The sequence below is a fragment of the Paramisgurnus dabryanus genome, chromosome 5 (genome assembly GCF_030506205.2).
Source record: "Paramisgurnus dabryanus chromosome 5, PD_genome_1.1, whole genome shotgun sequence".
In the NCBI taxonomy this organism is placed as follows: Eukaryota; Metazoa; Chordata; class Actinopteri; order Cypriniformes; family Cobitidae; genus Paramisgurnus; species Paramisgurnus dabryanus.
The window spans coordinates 11770731-11792978 of record NC_133341.1 but is presented as its reverse complement, the minus strand read 5'-3'; the positions used below and the strand labels follow the sequence as shown (position 1 = coordinate 11792978).

The 22248-nt window shown below is 37.4% G+C and overlaps 1 protein-coding gene across 2 annotated transcripts in view; it reads right to left on the bottom strand.

The window, feature by feature from the left end:
- pdzd2 (PDZ domain containing 2) overlaps positions 1-22248 on the bottom strand; it is a 118874-nt gene that overhangs the window by 75777 nt on the left and 20849 nt on the right. The window contains exon 2 of one of the 2 annotated variants that reach the window (XM_065267272.2): positions 17247-18157. In XM_065267272.2, coding sequence (XP_065123344.2) covers positions 17247-17749 — 503 coding nt within the window. In that variant the 5' untranslated portion in view covers positions 17750-18157. Of the gene's footprint in view, positions 1-404; positions 732-17246; positions 18158-22248 lie in introns of those variants that run through there. The other variant, XM_065267274.2, reaches the window with a different exon arrangement.

Genomic DNA, 22248 nt, shown 5'->3' with positions numbered 1-22248 from the left:
AAAGATCTAAAGAATAAAGGAACAGTAGTGCATGTTACATATTACTGACAGAGATTAACCCAGATTTATTTGTCAAGGGAAGTCGTAAGATAAATACCCAGGTGGGAGGGCATGCTTAGAGACTCTTAAGGTGGTTGTCAAAAAAAGAAAGAGCAAATGAAAAGAATGAAGAAATTCAAATCTTAAATATCAGAATTCGAACAGTCTGATATCTAGTATTCAGAAAGAAAGCGTTGAAACTCGATATACAGCAAAATGTTAAAATACTGGTAACTAATATTGCTTTTTTGAATACAAATAATACTAATATTCAGGAAGTTGCATATATCTCTCAGGCTCATACAACATTTAGCCCACTTTACTGGAAAGAAATCGTTTTAAATGTAATAATAAATATAGGCTACCTGAAGCGTTCACTTCAATCCCATCATCGTTCTCATTCTAGCAGTCAGCTGGTGCGCGCTCCCGTCAGTTCGATAATCACCAGCTCCCTGCGACTTTACTGTGTGCTCGTATACACGTTTCTAACGCCTCTTTCATGTGATCTCTTTAGTGCTCGATTAAAGTCCATGGTTGCTGTTTTCCACGGGACAGCCTGAAATACGGAAAGAGTTTCCACGGCGCTGAGTTATTTACATGAAGTTATGAGTGGTTTTGGCGCTCACGTTATCCAGCGCGATATAATGAAACCGTTGCGAATGAGATTGTTGTTATCGTCCCGCCCCTTCTTCAAACTCCCAGCCGAAGACGCTCAGCCTGTACATCAGACACAGACTGACTGTATTGACACATACCACGGTGTCTATCTCAAAATCTATAGAGCAGCCTATTTAAGGATTTAAACACGCATATGCCCAAATCTGCTGCACGCTGTTATGAAGCACACGCAGAGGGTTTGTAGGCTTTGAGACTCCGCCACAGTTTTTTCAGTTCAACAAAAAGACCCTGACACAGCTGTTTAACTTAAGAAATTATACCTTTACATTTAGTATCGGGATGCTCCGTTATAACTTAAAATGTGACGTCATCAATTTCTGAGTTATAATGTATAAATGATTATAAATAAAGCTCAACATCACATGACATGATAGGTATAAAGTCGACAGGGAGCTATTAAGAGCTTGTCCCAGGACAAAGTTCAATCTACATTGCCATCTATCTCTAAAAAAATGTACTGCAGATTAAGATACATCTTTCACTGAAACGGAATAATAAAAGCAGCATTTTAGTTGTTTGTTTGTTTGTTTGTTTTTACTTCAGACATAAAGTAAAAATTAAAACCTCTCTATGGCTCAAATTTATAAACTACAATGAATGAACTATTCTGGATCGGTGATACTGTAAATGTGATTGACCAGTGTCAGTCATACTGAAGGGCAGATGTTTGAAGGAGGCATTTTTTATTCAGCTTTAAGCTAATTGGTGATTAAACCACTACTTTAACCCTTGTGCATTGTTCAAATTTACTACCCTTTCGTGTTGTTAGTGGATGAAAACATCCACTAAATTCAACGGCTATAAAAATGTATCGGATGAATATTTTTTCCAAATTTTTTTACATAAATCTGTTAATCAACCTCAGTACTGATCAAAACTACCAAATCTTCACAAAAATTCAATGATTTTAACTCTTTAATTGCCAAGTTTATAAGTGGTGTCACTGATTTGGGGAAAAAACACACACAAAATGACCGATTTTCAATATAAAATGTGATTGTAAACTGGATTTTTTTAAACCTTTTTCACAGTCTTGGGCATGCCAAAGATTGGTAAAAATATTGGCTTTGAAGCATTTTTAGTTTTTGTGCAGCATCAGTTAAAAAAAATTTCTCCCTCATTTATTGTTATTGGCTGTTTTTGCCCCATTGACTTCCATTATAACCACATTTTTTGATTGCAGAGCTATGACACCTTTTTATCATGCATTTTTGAATGTTGTTGTTTTTTCCTTTTGCTAAGAGGTCAAATTAGTAATTTTTACTGTTGATCACCATGTGGCACTATTAACCCTTTAGTAGCCCTGTGCAAAAACAAAGCTTAATTTCTGGCTTGTACATTGTGTTTTATGGAGTATAACTCCATAATAAAAGCATATTGTGTGTGTGTGTGTGTGTGTGTGTGTGTGTGTGTGTGTGTGTGTGCGGCCGGGTAATTATCACGTTGGGGGGACCAATTGTCCACACAAAGATAGGAATACCAGTATTTTTGTGACCTTGTGGGGACATTTTGATGTCCCCATGAGGAAACAAGCTAATAAATCAAACAGAATGATGTTTCTTGAAAATCTAAGGTATCAGACAGTTTCCTGTGATGGTTGGGGTTAGGGAATGGGGCAGGTAAGGGGAATAGAATATACAGTTTGTACAGAATAAAATGCATTACGTCTATGGAATGTCCCCAGAAAACATGGAAACCAGAACGCGCGTATGTGTGTGTGTGTGTGTGTGTGTGTGTGTGTGTGTGCGTATGTGTGTGTGCGTGCGTGTGTGTGTGTGTGTATGTGCATGAAAAAAAGATATTCTGTAAAAATCTTCTCTGCATTAGACATTAGATTTATGAACAGCATTATTATGAACACATAAGTGTTTAGTCATTCCAAAAGGACTTGCAGCATATCACTTGGTGCTCTCTGCAAGTTTGTCTGGAGGGACAGCAACTCATGCACGAGGGAGGTGAAAAGCTGTTTAGGAGAAGTCTTTCCTAGAAGACCTGGGAAAATCTCTGCAGCAATATTGAGGAGAGAGCATCACCCTCGCACACCAGTTGCTACTGCACTGGTCAGAGAGATTCAGTCTCCTGCAGCTGTCTCTCCAGACACAAATCCACAGACACCAGCAGCTCAGGAGTGAAGAGGGGAACATGCAATTGGTGCAAAGAACAAACATGTCAGCACTTGCATCTGTTGTGGTGGACACACTTGCAGAGAGCACCAAGTGATATGCTGCAAGTCCTGCTGGAAATACTGAACACACACACACATACACACTAAAAGTTAGTTTGATTGTTTAGTTCTCCATCCATCCTCTACTCTTGCTTCATTGTTCAATTTATTTGAAGTTGTTTTTGTGTTCATAATAAATGATGTAAATCCGATGCAGAGAAGATTTTTACAGAAAATTTCCCTAACCCCAACCATCACAAAAACCCTTCTCCTACTTCACATTTTCAGGAAACATCATTTTGTTTGATTTATAAACTTGTTTCCTCATGGGGACATCAAAATGTCCCCACAAGGTCACAAAGACACTGGTATTCCTATCTTTGTGGGGACAATTGGTCCCCACAACGTGATAATTACCAGGTACACACACACACACACACACACACACACACACACACACACACACACACACACACACACACACACACACACACACACACACGCACACACACAATATTATGCTTTTATTATGGAGTTACACTTCATATAACTCAATGTACAAGTCAGAAATTAAGCTTTGTTTTTGCACAGGGCTACTGAAAGGGTTAATAGTGCCACATGGTGATAAACTGTAAAAATTACAAATTTGACCTCTTTGCAAAAGGAAAAAAATCCAACATTCAAAAATGCATGATAAAAAGGTGTCATAGCTCTGCAATCAAAAAATGTGGTTATAATGGAAGTCAATGGGGCAAAAACAGCCACTAACAATAAATGAGGGAGAAAAAAATTAAAACTGATGCTACACAAAAACTAAAAATGTTTCAAAGCCAATGTTTTTACCAATCTTAGACATCTTCAAGACTCTGAAAATGGTAAACAAAAATCCAGTTTACAATCACTGTTTATATTGAAAATCTGTCATTTTGTGTGTGTTTTTTCCCCAAATCAGTGACACACCTTATAAACTTGGCAATTAAAGGGTTAAAATCATGGAATTTTTGTGAAGATTTGGTAGTTTTGATCAGTACTGAGGTTGATTAACAGATTTATGAAAAAAAATTTGGAAAAAATATTATTCTGATAAATTTTTACACCCGTTGAATTTAGTGGATGTTTTCATCCACTAACAACACGAAAGGGTAGTAAATTTGCCCACGGTATATCGTTGAGTTTTTAAAAAATTTCAAAGCATTTTCTTAAAATATATGTAAATATAAGATTTGTCACCAAAAATCATTCAATTTGCTAAAACAGAGAGAAAGTTACGGCCAAATTAAGAGTAAAAAAAACTCTGTAGTGGATGAAAACATCCCCAACAACACATGAGGGTTAAATTCCTTCACACACAGTTTAGCAGCTAGACTTGGAAAATCTTCCCTCCTGGAAAGATCATAAAATTCCAAACTACATTCCAACTAAACAGATGGAAAGAATGCTTCATTATAATTCCTTGCTTCACTGCAAAAAAATTACTTTCTTATTTAGTATTTATTTAAAACAAGCATAAATTTGCCAATGGTGTAAGAAAAAAATGGAAATATGTTTACTTTTAACTCTTAATTCAAGAAAAATGTAAGAAAAAAATTTAAGCACAATCTTTCTTACATTTTATGTTTTTGTCTAAAAACTAGATTTCTTTTCGTAGGTATCTTTGCTTAAAAAGAAAATGCATATTGATTTAAGAGTTTTTTTGACATTTGAACTGAATACAAACTAAAAATATTAAGCAAGGTAATGACAAAATTCAAACAAACAGGTACATTTTGAATAAAAAAAGGTTAATCTCATCTTGTGTCAGAGGATGTCCAGTTTGCACCTGAGTTTGCACCAATTGGGTGACTCCTCCAAAAGCCTGTTTCCGGGACATCCATCACAGGCGGCGGCCTGGATACACATTCTTTACATAGCTCCGAGGGATTTTTGGGAAAATGTCCCAAAGACAGTTACATCATTCACAACACTCTAGAACCACATTCATTGAAATAGACATGCATACCCCACCATGCTGACCATATTCTGACCATACTTATGTTCATACTTTACTTTAGTTGCTTAATTAAAACTTATGCAAAAAGAAGTGTGGTATCTGTTTGGTCTGTTAGTGCCAAATTTATAAAAAAATAAAAAATAATGGTTTTTGTTATCATTTCCTTCCAAGATAGAAAGAGAATTTTTAATTGCAATAATGAAATACATCTACCAGGAATTTTTTACATAGTAAAGCTGCATTTAATGTTGCTATTTTCATGTTGATAATTGTTTGTGATATGCAAATTTTGAATGACAAACTAATCTGTAAAGTTTTGTACTACTGCCCTCTAGCGGTCAATGCCGTAGTAGCAATAGTAGTAACAAAGTCAGTCAATAAAATAGAGATGTAGCTCACTGGTTCTCAACTGGGGGCCGCAAGATGGCGTCTATCATGAATTCTGTGTATTTAAACCTAATTACAACTGTATAAATTTATGTTTTGTTTAATTAAAATGTTAGTTTAGAGGTATTTTTGTCATAAATTTTATTTGGGATGGCCCAAAAAAATGCACCGTACACAAGGGGGGCTGCACGCTGAAAAAGTTTGAGAACCACTGATGTAGCTAACCAGAAAGGCTTTTGAAATCAATGGAAAAAAAGAACTTGAAGTCCTGTGACCCTAAATAAAACATGCAAATAGAAATTCTCTAAAAATTACCATGTCACTTTTTTCACAAAAACATCCCAATGGGCATTATTTAAAAATAATAGTCTAGATCTGTGAATCTCTTGGAATGATCATCTAGACATGGTGGATTGTAATTTGTGGGGTACTAGTCTTACTACCAGACAGTATAACCTGATTATCCAGATTGCAGAGAAATAATCCTCTGCCCCATCTGTGATTACAGAAATCTGTGGGTGCCATTAGATTCAGTGTTGTGTAAATTCTATGCAACACCATGTCTTAAAAGCATAAAACTTTTCAATGAATATTCATTGTTCATTTAGATATTAAGACTATGCAAACAGTAAAAGCATTAATTTTATACATTTATCTCCTGACATTCTGTGAGTTTATATAATAAATAATGAACAGTCACTTGATTCAGCCAAATGATGAAATTCTTAGCCTTGGCATTTAAAATCGCTCCACCGCGAATTTGATTCACTCTCATAACCTTGAAATCACAAAAGAAAACAAAATATTTCTGCTCATGAGCTATTTTCAATCATTGAGTCTTGTATGTTTTGACAAGACCGCATTCCCTAATTCAAGGCGCTTCTTTCCATTAAAGTGGGAACATCACACCAGTAGTGTTTAAGAATAAAGAGCCGAAGTCTTCTTTCACTCGTGAGAAAAAGTGCAAACTCAGACATAGTTAATACAAGGAAAGATGGCAGACTTTCGTTCATTCATCAAGTGGCAAGTTAACCAACCGCAGAAAGCTGGCTCGCAAATGTAGGGCTCTGAGACGGACGAGCAAGTCAGTTCAAAGCAAACTAGGAAAAAAGATTCAAATCCGAACATAAAGTGCAAACTCACAGGAGGCTTTGAACTTCGTCAGAAAGTAGACAGACTTTGCATTATACAGTGTGCATTACGAGAATCTCTCATATTCTTCAATTTCGAATGCTTCATTGTGGTTTTAAGTAGACATATGGATGGTAAAATATGCTTAATCACTTTGACACAGACTGTGAAAACAGTTGTAGCATAAAACGAATAGTTTATATTTCTTTAGTCTTGCCTTTTCACCTTTCTGCCAAGCTACCAGATATTTGTGGCTTCTCTGTCCTAAAATCAGGAAAAATACAAATTAATTTGTATGGCTAATTAGTAAGTGCCAGTCGGTTCTGTCTGTAGCATATAACAAAAGATCAGACTGATATTAGAAATAGATTCCCCAGGCAGTGTCACAGATTAACTCTTTAAAGTGAAATAAACATAGAGATGTCATAGTTTTGACTTTGTTTTGAAATCCAGTTGTTTATATCTCAGGTGACGTGTTTCTGTATCAATAGTATTTTGTATGTCAGCTGTAAAAGTTTACCTTTAAGTGGAACCAATATGTCATCTACCTCCACATTCTTAAAAGGGACATATCATGAAAATCTGACTTTTTCCATGTTTAAATCCTATAATTGGTTCCCCATTGCTTCTATCAACCTATAAAATGTGAAAAAGATCAACCCAGTAACTTAGTTTGGTAAACCATTCTCTGCAAGCATGTGAAAAATAAGTCACTGAAATTCGCCTCCCCTGTGATGTCAGAAGGGGATAATACCGCCCCATAATCTGAACTATCCAACCACGGCACTGCCATTTAGTGCAGTTTTTGTTTTGGTTGTTTAAACACCCACCCACACACACACACACACACACACACACACACACACACACACACACACACACATTCTGGTTTCCATGTTTTGTGGGGACATTCCATAGACGTAATGCATTTTATACCATACAAACTGTATATTCTATTCCCCTTACCTGCCCCATTCCCTAACCCCAACCATCACAAAAACCTTTCTTGTACCTTAGATTTTCAATAAACATCATCTTGTTTGATTTATAAGCTTGTTTCCTCATGGGGACATCAAAATGTCCCCACAAGGTCACAAAAACACTGGTATTCCTATCTTTGTGGGGACAATTGGTCCCCACAACGTGATAATTACCAGGTACACACACACACACACACACAAACACACACACAAATTATCAGATTAATCGATTAATCGATCGATTAAGTGCTAGATTAATCGATTACAAAAAGAATCGATAGCTGCAGCCCTAGTGCAGAGATCAGCTCATTTGCATTTAAAAGGACACACCCAAAACACCTACAAAGTGGCAATGTTAACATCCTATAATAAATTATCCATATGGTATTTTGAGCTAAAACTTCACATATGTACTCTGGGGACACCAAATATTTATTTCACATCTTTAAAAAGCCTTGTGAAATGTCCTCTTTAAAAAAAAAGGTGCTTCACGATGCCTTAGACTAGAGGAACCATTTTTGGCTGTATGGTTCCATAAAGAACCAAAAATCTGAAGAACCTTTCTGTTTTAAAAAAGGTTCTTTGTGATGAAGAACGGTTCTTTAGATTATGAAAAGGTAAGAAAGAAATGGTTCTTTTATGGCATACGTGAACAACCTCTATAGCAGGGGTCTCCAACACGTCGCTCGCGAGCTACTGGTAGCTCGTGTCTTAATTGCAAGTAGCTCGCTGGTGGGTTTATTTATTTTCTGTGGTTATGGCGCATTTGGATGTCTGGTTAGTGTTAAGCGCATGTGGTACTAAAAACTTTGTGCGTTTTTGACGTCGCGTTGTAGACCAGCGTATCATATGACATTCGTAATTTAACATGTATGATTCAAAAACAAACAGAAAACTTTGCGCATCGGCACCTCGGCAACCGGCCGATACGCGCGACGCTTTGAAGCTGAACACACCTCGAGTCGAGGCACTATGTTTAAAAAGGATGCCGTGATTTTCGGATTCACTTTGGTAAAACGAAAATACAGTCGTTGTCACAAGTTCAATGGGTTATCATCTCATATTACATGTTTAAACATCAAATGTCAAGAAATACCAGAGAGCCATACGAGCATTACATCTTGACTGAGAACAGGTGAGAGAACGACATGACACAGGTAACCTTAATCGCTAAAATGATAGCAAAAGACTTAAAGCTGTTTAATATTATGAAGCTTGTGCTTTGACTGGACGTGTTTTAAAGCATGCTGATAATGCGCGTCCAGACAGGAGTTAAACTTTCTCTCCAGTACAAAACTTAGTTTAAGTCTTACATTTTATGCAGATGCACGTTGTATAATACATTTATGTTGTATCAAGGCTTAATATTATGTAAAGTGCGTCATATAAAGCGCATCAGTTTGGGTTTATTAACCCTTTAGTTTCACTTCACCACGCAGCTTTTCCTGTTAGAGGTTTCTCTTAAAAAACATCTATTTCATTAATAATCTAATATGTGTTCATTTTTCTGTCATAGTTTCTTCAAATTACATTTTATTTGAGTATTTTTAATAAAAAATTTCATTTTCACAATGACGCCCTTTTCATTTCCTCAGTTAATCGAGTGGGCTACTCGTTTTTCAGACCTATGGATTAATCGAAATGAAAAAATGCCATACATGCACATCCCTATTATGAATCCAAAAGCAGTAAATTCTCTGTGAATGTTTGGATCATCTTTCTAAATGTAATAAATGATTTTTTTTTATTCAAAATGTGGCATTTTTGGAAGAATACCCATATCTAAGAGGTGATAAAAAGTATAAATAAAGACAACATTAAAGTTTTTTTGTTGTTGTTGTTTAAAAGGATCTGTGCTTGATGTATCGTATGTTTATGTTTAAAGAAATGCATTTTCTGGAAGGTATTAAAATTTTGTGAAAAAAAAATGCTGGCACTGACTGGCAACTTTAAAAAAAAATGCTGTAGGGGAAAGAGTTCAAATCACAGTGAGTTAATAGATCGTTGTCCATTAGTTCACTAATTTAGGTATTACGTGACACAAGTAGCTCTCGACCACTTTTATTTTTTAGAAAGTAGCTCTCCAATGAAAAAAGGTTGGAGACCCCTGCTCTATAGTTAAGAGTGTATGTTTAAATGAGTATTATATGTTGAGGGTTTTTTAAGTAATAAAAATATATACGGTTTCTAGTAAGAGAAGGCAATTATAACCTATTAAGTATCCAAGTCTTCATTTTTAAAGTAAAGTCATTCTTAAAGCTGTAGTGTACGATGTTGAAAATCGGTAGAGAAAGCCTGAGACGGTTAGTAAGTTTTAAAAAACTCATCCCGCCCCTCTGTGCTACCTGATCCCTCCCCCCGGGGAACCACCTGAACAAAGTCACTCATTCAAGCTGTGATCACTGGTAGTAAACATCAGAGCAGAGATTTACCGAGCAGTAAACACATAAAGCCTTGAAGGAATGTACAATTACAATTATGATTGTAATTGACGTTATTTACTTTCACAACAACGTTTGGCATACGTTTCCCCTCCTGAGCTTCAAGAAATGACTTTATAAATATAATTATTTTGACCCGTGATACGCGATGCTAAACGGCTAACATTCCGATGCCGACCGACAGCATGTTGTCAGACTCACACAATACAAAGTATAAATAAATGCGTACCTGTTCAACAAAAGTCTGCCGTGTCGGCGTCGGTTTTCAGCCCCAAATCTCCCAGAAGCTTCCTCCAACAGTCAATGGCGGAGCGTCTCTCCAGTTTTTGCAATTTTGCAGTATTATTCCTGCTCATCTCGGGTCTGTTCGTACTGAACAGCTTTGCTTTAACATCATACACCCGACAGGAGCTTTTGGGTATCGGTGAGGACTTTACCAGCAGTTTTATCACCAATCTTCGACTCTAGAACGCTAGAACAACCGAGGCTTCGCACTCTACCCGGCCGGGCGGAAGTGCTCGCAGGCGGCGTCGAGATCGTAAACAAAGGCGGGGGAAGCGCGGAGGTCTAAGAGCCAAGCTAAAGCTAACACCGCTCCGGCTCTCTTTACCCAGCATTTTCCTCGCTAATGTGCGGTCACTGGTGAACAAAATGGATGAGTTACGACTCCGCATCACCCACAGTAAGAGACTTACATATTATAGACCTTTATTCTGTACTTACTGCTTATTGCACTTCTGGTTAGATGCTAACTGCATTTCGTTGCCTTGTACCTACATGTGCAGTGACAATAAAGTTGAATCTAATCTATCTAATCTATGTTGCTGCTTCGCTAGCTACCATACACTGACACAAATTTCATGTCGCAGGCAGGAGAGGGGCGGGGTGGTGTGCGATGGGGTGGAGACGCGAGCACGAGGTGGATTTTCAAATGTAGCAGGGATTGGATGAGAGCAGTTAACCAATGTAAGCTGTCCGGCCGGACAGTTTACATTGGTCAACTTATCTGCTACCATACACCCAATAGACTGAATGGATTTTTTAAATTCTTTTTTCTCTTTATATTGTTAGGATGTTACTGTAGAACCATAACCAGCATATAAACGAGGTTATTAATAATGAACAATCTTTGAAATCGTAGACGATAGCTTTAATCTTGTCTCAGATACTTTCTCATTGACCGCATGGTGAGCACTTTGCATTGGCTGTTTGGAGCAGTGCCACTGAGCTATTTTCCATGCTCCCCACAGACAGATGCTAGGCCAGGCTGATAAAAAAATACAGTGGGACCAAAATTACTTGAAGATGCATTACGCTGGGGAGGTTTCTTGTGGTGAGCTTCGTTCGGGCCCAGAGGTTTTGCACCGAAATCATTAAAACATGAAAAGCACTTGATGAAAAATAAAGTTTCCATCGTGTGTCTTTCTTTTTGTTTGAAGGCTTCAGTCCATTGCTTTTTGAAAAGAGTCCAACCCTCATCTCTCCAGCTCTCAGCACACTCACAGCAGACACAAACTGTGTCCTCCTTTAATACAGAGAGGCCTTCTTTCCAGAGAGAGAAATCAAGACAACAGTAAAAAGTACTTTGGGGTTTGTACCTTTTGCATATCGTTAACCTGTACTAATACACATTTACACACCAAAGGAAATGTAAAAATGTGAATTGGACCATAGGTGCCCTTTAAGAAGCTTGATGAGGACAAGCAAACCAAGATACCAAAACACAACATATGCTGGTGACTATGCATGCTGTTTTTTTGCCACCTGAAATATTTTATGAAGTAAGTGCTTTTGCTTTGAAATTCTTCTTGAATGTTCCTTTGTTGAAAGATGCTGCGACAGCATTTCCAAAAATCAATGGGCCTGTTTTAAACGGATACTAATCTCACCCATTTGCTCTCCAACTTTAAGCTTCAAACTCTCAGTCGGCTGTGTTAGCAGGGATCGAGTTAAGCTTAAAAGACCCTGAGTGGATATTTGCAAAAAGTGGGACTTGAGTAAGTAATCCCATCCACGGCAACTTCAGCAGAACATTTCCTTCCTGACAGTTCTTCATCCGTAAACAGCTGTTAAGTTACACTGAGCCCAAATTATAACGGACAGATACGATTGTTAAGCGGTTCACACAAAGGTTTCGCAGCTTATATAAAGAAATGGACTGAGCTCTCATATCTGAATAACAGACAGAAACATAGATATGTTCCTGCAGAGATGTGCTTATCTTTAGCTTAGGAAAATGATATGTCTGTAAAGACAACATGAGTTTCTGGTTAAAACCACGTGCCACTCCCAGGAACCTCCTCCCCTTCTGTATCCTGCCATCTATTCATACTGGAGACAGTTGTCCCAAAGCAGATTCTGTGTGAATGCTGTGAAACTTCCTATCATTTATCAGTTACACAATACAACACCTAATTATAGATCTCAAGTTACAGGGACGGATTAAACTTCTACAAACCACAACATTTTGAGTAGTCTTTGTACTGGGTATATGGAGAGCACCGATGCAAAACCCTCTAATTTACATTTTACAATTTTCTATCAGACCCTTAATGGATTTTGCCAACAAACCAGTATTGCTGAATGGCTTAAAGGCCAGGATTAGGTAGATTTGAAGCAAAAGTATCTGATGAACCTATAATATGTGGCAAAACATTTGATTATTATCATTATCTGATTTTTGACAGAGGTGTTGTTTAGCAGTTTTTGCATTTGAGCTCAAGAAATAAGGTACGTAAGGCTGTGCTATATCATGCAATGTTAGGCACGACAGCACTAACTTTAAATACCTTGTATAAAATGGTTACCACACTATAGAACATTATTTTGTGTATTTGCTATAATACAATGTGTAGGGCCCTATAAAATCCGTTTTATTTTTTCCCAAATTCCGTTTTATTTTTTCCCAAATTCCGTTTTCTCCGTTTTAATTTTTGAAAATTCCGTTTTATCAGTTTTAATTTTTGGCAATTATGTTTTTTTTACCCTTTACTGTTATTTTTGTCATAAAAGAGTGTGCCTTTAATGTCAATGATTAAAATGTAAATAATTTGGGGAAAAACTGGATAACACGATTACTTAATGACTGTAAAACAGGCATTTACACAAGCACGCACGCACGCACGCACGCACACACACACACACACACACACACACACACACACACACACACACACACACACACACACACACACACACACACACACAAACAACAGTTCTCCGGTCAAATAAAAGTCATGTGAGAACTGCTCGGAACTAAGTGCTTAGCGTCGAATTTCGTAATTTTTTCGCTGACGAAAGCAGAGTCGTGGAGAGCCGCTTCAACATGGTTTCAGTGTTTTGTGGGGGGTCTGAAACGACGGGAGGGGGTGTGTCGCCCAGATTTACTTCCCCCGGTCTGCATTTCCCCCAGACATACGTTCATCTCCCACACAAAAACATAATTTTATTCAAAATATGTACAATTCCACGAAATTCCGCGTTAAAGCTAGATTCCGTATTAATTTGCCAATTCCGCGATTCCGTCCGCGATTCCGTGAACACAGAAATTATAGGGCCCTGAATGTGTTTGCGTGGTTTGTGATTAAAAAACACATTATTTTCAACCGTACATCTTTGTAGATTTCCCTCTCTTCCTGAAACGCACAAATTTGAAAGCTCTGTGTCCCTGATTGGCCAGCTAATCTGTACGTTGTGATTGGCCTGAATACCTCTCACGTCAGCAGGAAATGTGACGCTCCTTACCATGTTTGAAAGATGCAATGCAATGATAACAGGAGGTTACAGGCTGTGAGTCCAAGCAGGAGGAATTTTGATAATGTCGGTTTTGTCTACATCACCAATCCCAGGAAGTAAACTGTTGCCTACAATCCAGGTGTTTGTTGTAGTCCAAGAAAAGAGATTTACATTTGAGACGATAACTCACGTCAACGTTTACTTTGGGGTTTGTCAAATTAACCAACCAGAAATATACAAAAGTAAAATGCAACATACACAGAATTGCAGAAAAATATTAATACAAAGCATAAATTGTAATACTAAAACAGTGACAAGGACATTTTCTCTGCAAAATACACACTAGCTATGTTTACATGCACAAAATTTTGTCAATCCGATCGGGCAATCTGATTGCAGGTTACGATAATACAATTTACCCTAAACATTGCAATCTAATTAAAGGTCACGTTCTTTAACGTTAATTACTTTGTCATTTTGGTCAAGAAGTGTCTGCTAAATGCAATGTAATTTACAATACACTAAACGCATGTAAAGAAACTTAAGTTACCTTTGCCAGTACAACGCTGTTTGTGAGCTTGTTCCTGTAAGGCCCCTTTCTTTTGCCACATCTTTTTGCATTGCTTTATACCTTTTCTTTATCGTATTTATAGATCGTCTCTGTCTGGCCGAAATAATAAATTAAAGAGCTCTGGAAGTCGCGCCTCTGTGAAGTTGCCACTAGCAACCGATAGCGTCTCCTACCGTCACGGCCGACCGGCCCAGAACCCGCCCAAATCGGCACATGACTCCTCACTCTCAATAAATTTTCTTTAACAGAAGTCCCCTTTTAAAGCCTACAGCGAACGAATGGTTTGGACTACAGCCCTTTAATTCCCGGTTGAATGACATCAATAAGAGATTTTTTTAACTAAACTCCGCCACAGAAATATGTCAGTCGCCAGCTTTGGTTCAAACGGCTCTGCTAAGCTAAGCTGCTGTCGAATCACAAAACACTAAACAAACTACACAATCAGAACTTGTTAAAGACTATTTAGAATCCAAATAAAAAACTTAGCAACAAAATCCTTCGAAATTTAACCTGCAGAAAATTATTAGCTTGGGGAAACAATTCAAAAGTTGCCCAAATCTGAAAGCAGAGGACTTCGCAACGCAGCGCACAGGGCACAACATGCTTTAACTCTGGATAAATGTACAAAGTCAAAGTTGAGTTGGACAAAGTTTTTAGATAAAGGCAAAGAAAACACATTTGCCTTGCTGGTGTGGTATGTAAATATAAGACATGCACTTAACTCTTTCCCCGCCATTGACGAGATATCTCGTCAATTAAGAGAAAACGCTTCCCCGCCAATGACGAGATTTTCCATCTTTCCGCAATACCGCTATTCTCTACCAGGTGGCGCCCTTCCGCAACTTTTTAAAACCGGAAGTATTGCCCTATGGCAAGCTGCTGCATGTCCGTGTCTGTTTTAAAGATCGCTCTGAATGGGATCTTTATGAAAAGTCTGTCACAAAAATGGAATTATCTCTGCTTTTTGCACAAAATATGGTGTTTTTGCAAAAACCTACCCATATTCAAAAGCTGATTGCAAAAGAACCACTAAAGGTAGGATGAAACGGTTTTTTTTTTTGTTTGAAAGCAGAGGGTCTGTTCTTTCATTTGGTATATTGTATGTTTATATATTTAAAGAAGAACATTTTCTGGAACGCATTAAACTTTGGTGAAAATCATGAAAAACGCTGGCGCTGGCTGGCAACTTTTTTTTAAAACGCTGGCGGTGAAAGAGTTAAGCACAATTGTTCTGAACATGATTAAGCCATCAATACGATTACAGACAGATAAATTGTTTGCATGCAAACGTGTTTACTTTTAACAAAGGTTTTAAATGTTTCTTTTAAAATATTAGGCCCATATATCCAGCCATTACAGGCACGCAATTAATCTTTGGGATTGTAAAGGATCTATTCATTTGAAGAAAGGACGCATTTTAAACAGCTTTCGAATTGGGACAGCCATACTAGCCTTCAGTCACGCTGCTGTAATGCAGTCAGTCTTGAAATAAAGTTTTCCGGGGTCGCAGCCTTAGAATTGAGACAAACCGCTGTGATTTACATACTCTAGGTGTGAAATATGTAAATTATATGTAAAAGTGCTTTGAATGATTTTTGTGAAATGGTGCTTTGTAAATATATCTGTTATAAGGTGACCAGATTTTTTTAAATTTTGGTCAAAATAAAATTTTAATATTTTTACATTGCATTACAATCTTAGTACATTGACTATGATATAAAAACAGGGACAAAGCCTTTTAAAATGTTTTCGTGTTTGTATTGTTATGGGTTTGGAGAACAAAACACCAAAAAACGGGACATCTGGTCACCCTACTGTTACCTCACTTATTAAATGTCCTCAAATATGATACCTGTTGTAATGCGAGCAGCAATCAAATTTGATTAACGTCTTTAAGGACTACGATCTAATGGTTTTATAGACATACACTTAAAGAAAAGTTAGACTACACTTAAAAATGGTTAAAAAATATATCATTGGCAAGACATGACAGAAAAGTACTCATAATATAGCACGTTTAGCAATAAAAGCATGGCATTTCAGCTTGGCAGTGCTGAACGTGTGAAAATTGAACTTCGCCGTGTAGGTCCATGCTTTGTTTTAGTTAGACACAAACATTTGGCAGTCTCAGGCGAGTGACAGCTGAGAGTGACAGTCCAGATGGAGGCCAAACACAGAGACGCAAGGTTTCCTGCCACACTAACACAAACATCCATCTCCCAGAGCTGTCGATGTACAGTAGGGAAGCAAACAAGGAAAAATTCACTGGCCCTAGTCCAAATCCCAAGCTCTAGGGTAAACCAGCCAGCCATGGGATGCATGCTGAGATGCTGTACATAGACATGGGGGAACACTAGCTGTGAAGCAGCTTTAACAAACAGATGCACACAGGAGATCCTGTTCTCTCTGGCCAGCTGTGACTCGACCTGATACCCAAACAAACAGCTGCCACCCAGTCAGATGAAGAGCAAAACATAACCAAAGGATTTCATGTACTTTCAATACAGTCATTGATGTAAAAACAACATTTGAATATGATTAGGCAAATGAGTCTTACTTTATTGAAAGGTTGAACCGTAGGAAATTAGAAACAGCTAGAATCCTTTACTATACAAATGTCTGTCATTTAACTTGTGGTGTACTTAAACTCATAGTTTGTATTCACTATTTTTAAGATATCTACTCCCCCCGCATTTTTCTTGGCTTTGTATTGTGCCTTCTTAACTTTCAAACAAAAAATACACCCTTTCCCCTAACTGTGACATCACTGACATCATTGGTAAATGTATTTTTCCCCTTACATCCACCTTCAATATTTAATTTACTGTCATAGCTTTTTAAATGACATCACATGACAAACAGCCAAACCCAGATAAAATCTGATTTTAGTAAAAAAATCAACTGCAGAATGGAATTTCAAAATACTGTGATCATAAAAAATTTTAAATGGTCCAGCGAGTACTACACTTATTGAAAGTTGGTGGTATCATAGTATCAAACTATCCAAAAAAATGAAATAAATGAACATACAGGGTGGGGTGAGAGATGGACTATAATTCTGCAGGCAGGCAGTGATTTCTCATAGGCCTGAATAAACAACAGTGAATGTGAATAAATCCAGATGTCCTACCTGGCTCCGGTGACATCAACTCCAACCATCAGCTGACCGTTCAGTGACAGCAGTTCATCTCGCAGTTTAATATCTCCACATCGGGCTGCTGGGCTGTTCTTTTTCACTTCGGTCACCCAAATACACCCAACATCCAAAACAGGACCCTTATCGCTCTTCCTGCGCCTCCTCCGGATCCCTTTTTTCTTTCCCTCAGGGTCTCCAAATATCGGAATATTTCCAAAGCTGAGCCCAAACTCAGATCCATCTCCGTCACCCTTGTGCAGACAGATCGCCTTTACCTCAAAATCAATTTCTTCTTTGAACGGGCCACCACCTATCAGCGGGCCTTCGACCTCGGCAAAGTTTAGCTGGATGTATTCCACGAGCTTGTTGATGGCAGCCTGGCACAGAGACCCATTCTGTGTGCTCTTTTGACACTCCTCCGTTTCGTTACGATCTTTCTCTTGCCAGTTCTCCAGAAGGGGGAGATGGCTCAAGGCGTTTTCTTGGGTGATAGGCATCCTAGCTCCTGATGATGGGCCTGCCCGGGCCTCCCCTGCATGTTGAGTCAAGGTTTTCTCCAAAAAAAAACAGCGGTAGATGCCATCAGACACATTAAAATGGGTTTACATTCATCTCTATGACAGGGCTTGTTACAGACATTACATACAGAGCGCTGTAATCCATCAGCGGGACACTTCGACCACGGCGGTCCATGATGTCATTCGTAGTAACAAAAGAAAACGGGAGGCTGAGGGAGTAAGGCACACTTATTCTTTGACTGGTAACAAGAGAATGTGTGCCATTAGCTGCTCCTCCTGGTGTGTGCCAAATCTGATTTCCAATACATAAAGTGGAAATAAAGTGGAAAATAGTGAATCGTTGGGAGTTGAGTTCTGTCCTGACTCACAGGCGCCACAGACGTTCACCTAATCAAAAAGAAAATAAATAGAAATGCTGTTATAAAATAAGTCGGCATGAACTTTCTTTACGTGCACCGCGTTAAAGCCGTGCAACCGTGCCTCATTTAGTTTTCAACCGCAGTAACAACAGGAAAAGAAATTGGCATAACTAATGCAACAAAGAAAGCCTATAGTATATACTGTACCCGCAGATTTGTTTGACTGACAAATTTCATGAAGTGGAAAAGATTTCAGTAATAAGAGCCTTATACAGACATTGACACCAGTTGGGGTAAAATAAATACATTTCAGATTATTAGATGCACCGTTACTCACAAAAAAAAAGAAAAACAAATATGCCTTCAATTCTTTTACACCTTATGGAATGCAACCTGCCAACAAATTTTAAAACTGCCAAGCAGATGGCGTGTCAGTGTAGCTAGAAGTCTTTCAAACCACATTTCTGATATATATAAATATACACTGTATAGGCAAGACCACAGTGAAATTGCTAGTTTGGGGTTTTTCTCAAAATAACATGAGATGTTGGCCTCTGTGAGCTACTAGCAATCCCATATGAGATCTGCTTACGATCAAATTTCTTGATATGTGAGATAATATGAGCATTTAAAAGTCATTTACATTTTATAATGCATCAGTGAATCAATATCCATTACAAGGAAAACAGATTATAGATATAAACTTTGAGTAGATTACACGGCACAGGAATAGAGACTATTGTACAGGGTATTTATTACCAACTATCAAGTCTTTCTGTCGTCTGAATCAAACCAAAATAAGAGTAAAAAGACAACTAATACTAAAAATCACTTATGATTTATAGTACAGAAGGCTAAAACATCACTTATCAACAACTAAGCATGCAAAAGTGTCAACTTTTTACTGTATATACTGTAACACACAACACATTCAAGCTTTATCTTTAAACAGGAATGAAGCACACTTATTTGACTCACAAATATATTTATAACAGTTAGCCTACAATTGTCTGAACATATTTTTTTAAAGAAACCAAAACTTCATTGTCCTTAAAACTGTTTATCATGTTAATCCTCATCTTACCTTTTCCCATGTGTTTAGTTCTTTCTTCATTTAAGTGCATAAAAGCTGAGTGGCACAGTGCAGCATGCTGTTTCAGTTGACACAGAAGGTCTACAGACCCCAGACTCGTCCTCCAAAACACCCACATGTAATAGGATTAGTCTCAACCCTCCCTCATGCCACTTAACAAACACAATGACCTCCCATTTTCTCTTTGGTTAGTCGCTGAATGGTCAGTTCAAGTGTTTATATGTCTACCATCCAGTCATTCATGATTATTGATGTTTTCTTTTTCATCCTATAAGAATGAATCCTTTAACAAAGCAAATGCAGATAAATAAAACATTGGCAACACAATAGACAAATAGGAATAAAAACAATATAAAGTAGATTTATACAATGTTTATTCTTGCAATCCTTCACGTTTGCTTCTTTATTGCATACTATGTTTAAAACACTAAATTGCAAGTTACTTATGTGATTTTATGTGAGCGGAAGTCGAATGAGGTCACACTAATTTCCGGCAAAATTGTACCTGACAGTTCAAATTATCATTATGCTCTGAATCAGAGTACCCTTATTTTATGTACTTTTTATGCCCCTATTACATTGCTAAAAACAATGTAACTTTGTGTATTTGGTTTGTGTAATGCAATGTGCTCACATGGTTTATGGTTAAAAAACTCTATTATTGTTGCTCCTTTATGCCCTGCCTCCCTGAAACACGTTGATTTTACAATCAAATCTCATCGTTCTAAAAAGCTCAGTGTCTTCCGATTGGCCAGCTAACCAGTACGTTGTGATTACGCTCCTTACCGTATTTGTAAGATTAGCTCCCAATGCAATACTGAGAGTTACTAATGTCTTTACTGCATTATCAATATGAGACTAATCTGATCCAGAAAATACAGATGACCTTGCTGATCGATCAACTTTACCAGCACTGCTTGAGCAGAACGTAACAGATTAGTAAGGTACTGTAAGGATACTAAAACATAAAAACACGTCTGCATTTGTGATCGTAGAAACGAGAAACAACAAGCGCTACACTGCTCAAAACTTGTGTTTGAGTCTTGGTTTAAATAGTCAGTTTTAAATACTTTAAATCTGAAAACATAAACTACTTTCAGTCTGTAACTCAGAAACAGGGAGGAATTAAAATAATGACCGTCATGTCCACATCAACAAGCCAAGGAAGTAAACTGTTGCCTACAATCCGTGTGTTTGTTGTAGTCCAAGAAAAGAGATTTACGTTGGAGGCGATAATTCGCGTCATCGTTTACTTTGGGATTTGTACCTTTTGCATATCGGTAACATGTACTAATACACACTTACACACCAAGTGATGTATAAAATCGTGAATTGGAAAATAGGTGCTCTTTATCAAAAAAACTATGGATTACAGCTTACCTACACTGTAATAAAAATTCCATGTTGCATAATTTTTAAGTTTATTGAACATCATTTAAACTTTCTTGACTAGTGAGGAGTTGCAAAATTCTACAAAATAAAGTTAGTTCAACTTAATTTTTATTATAGCAGCTCCTCACCTGTCAAGAAAGTTGAAATTAATTGTAAATTCAAGTTGAGATAACTTAAAAATTTAAGTGCAATAAGGAATTTTTACTGTATACAGAAAAATTAAGGAAAATGTTGTTTGACCACTCAAAAGGAAAACATTTTATCCAAGCTGCTAACAACTAAATACTAAAAAAAAATAATAATAATAATAATAATAATAAGTTTGTACTTTTTAATTAGCCTAAAACATCAATATATTTGTTTAAATGCTAAACTTGTTAAACTTCTATAAACTAAATAAAACATTGATAATTTCTTCAAAACACTTCACTTACAAAGTCACCATGACAATTTGTGTAAAAATCGAAGAACATGGAATTACATTACACAGAACCACAAAGCTTAGAAGTAATGGCAATGCTAAAAGTTGACTGTCTGTTTCAAAAGAGTCTACTTCCTTTACGCCCAGTGACAGTAAAGTGTTTGCAAACATCCTTAAAACAATGAAGCTGAGGAATGTACCTGCCAATGACAACATCCCATGAACAACCTTATGATAAAGCGGAGCTATTTTTTTCCAATGAATTAACCGATATTAAAGGGATAGTTCACCCAAAAATGAAAATTCTGTCAACATTTACTCACTCTTATGTTGTTACAAACCCATATAAATTTCTTTGTTCTGACTAAAACGAAGGAAGATATTTTGAGGAATGTTTGTAACCAAACCTTTGGTGGACCCCATTCACTTCCATAGTAGGGAAAAATATTACTATGGAAGTAAATGGGGTTTGACCGTTTGAACGGTTTGGTTACAAACATTTCTCTAAATATCTTCCTTTGTGTTCATCAGAACAAAGGAATTTATACAGGTTTGTAACAACATAAGAGTGAGTAAATGATGACAGAATTTTCATTTTTGGGTGAACTATCCCTTTAACCTGTTCTGTGTGAACACAAACTCGTCCCGTTAATCTTCTGGAATCGTTGCCGGAAAGAGGACCTAGTCAGATACACGGAAAACCCTCTGTGTGAACCAGAAGCCGAAACTATGCCGTAATGGGCGTGTCGTAGTGAGGACACGTGCGTCATCACAACAAAAGTTATGGTTCAGCTCCTTAAAACGAGAGATAACATGCATATAAACATTCACCACGAGAAATGTCGCAAACTAGATTGAAGCAGTTATCAGGAAATGATAAATGAAACGCATAAACAATGACGCACGTGCCGTAGTGAGGACGCGCGTGTCATGGTAACACGAAGTTGGTTCAACTCTTTAAAATGAGGGATTTACACCATTCACGACGAGAAATGTCAGCAAACTGGACTGAAGTAGATATCAGGTAAGTTAGCTCGTTACTTACTGCGTTGAAACGGAGATCATTCAGCAGCATAAAAGAATATCGTGTCACGTGCTCATTTGAGCTATAATAAAAAAAAATATGCCCGCACGTCATCCCAACAAGCTATATCGTTCAGCTCCTCAAAATGCGGGTTTTAAATGCATATAAACAATCAGGATGAGAAATGTC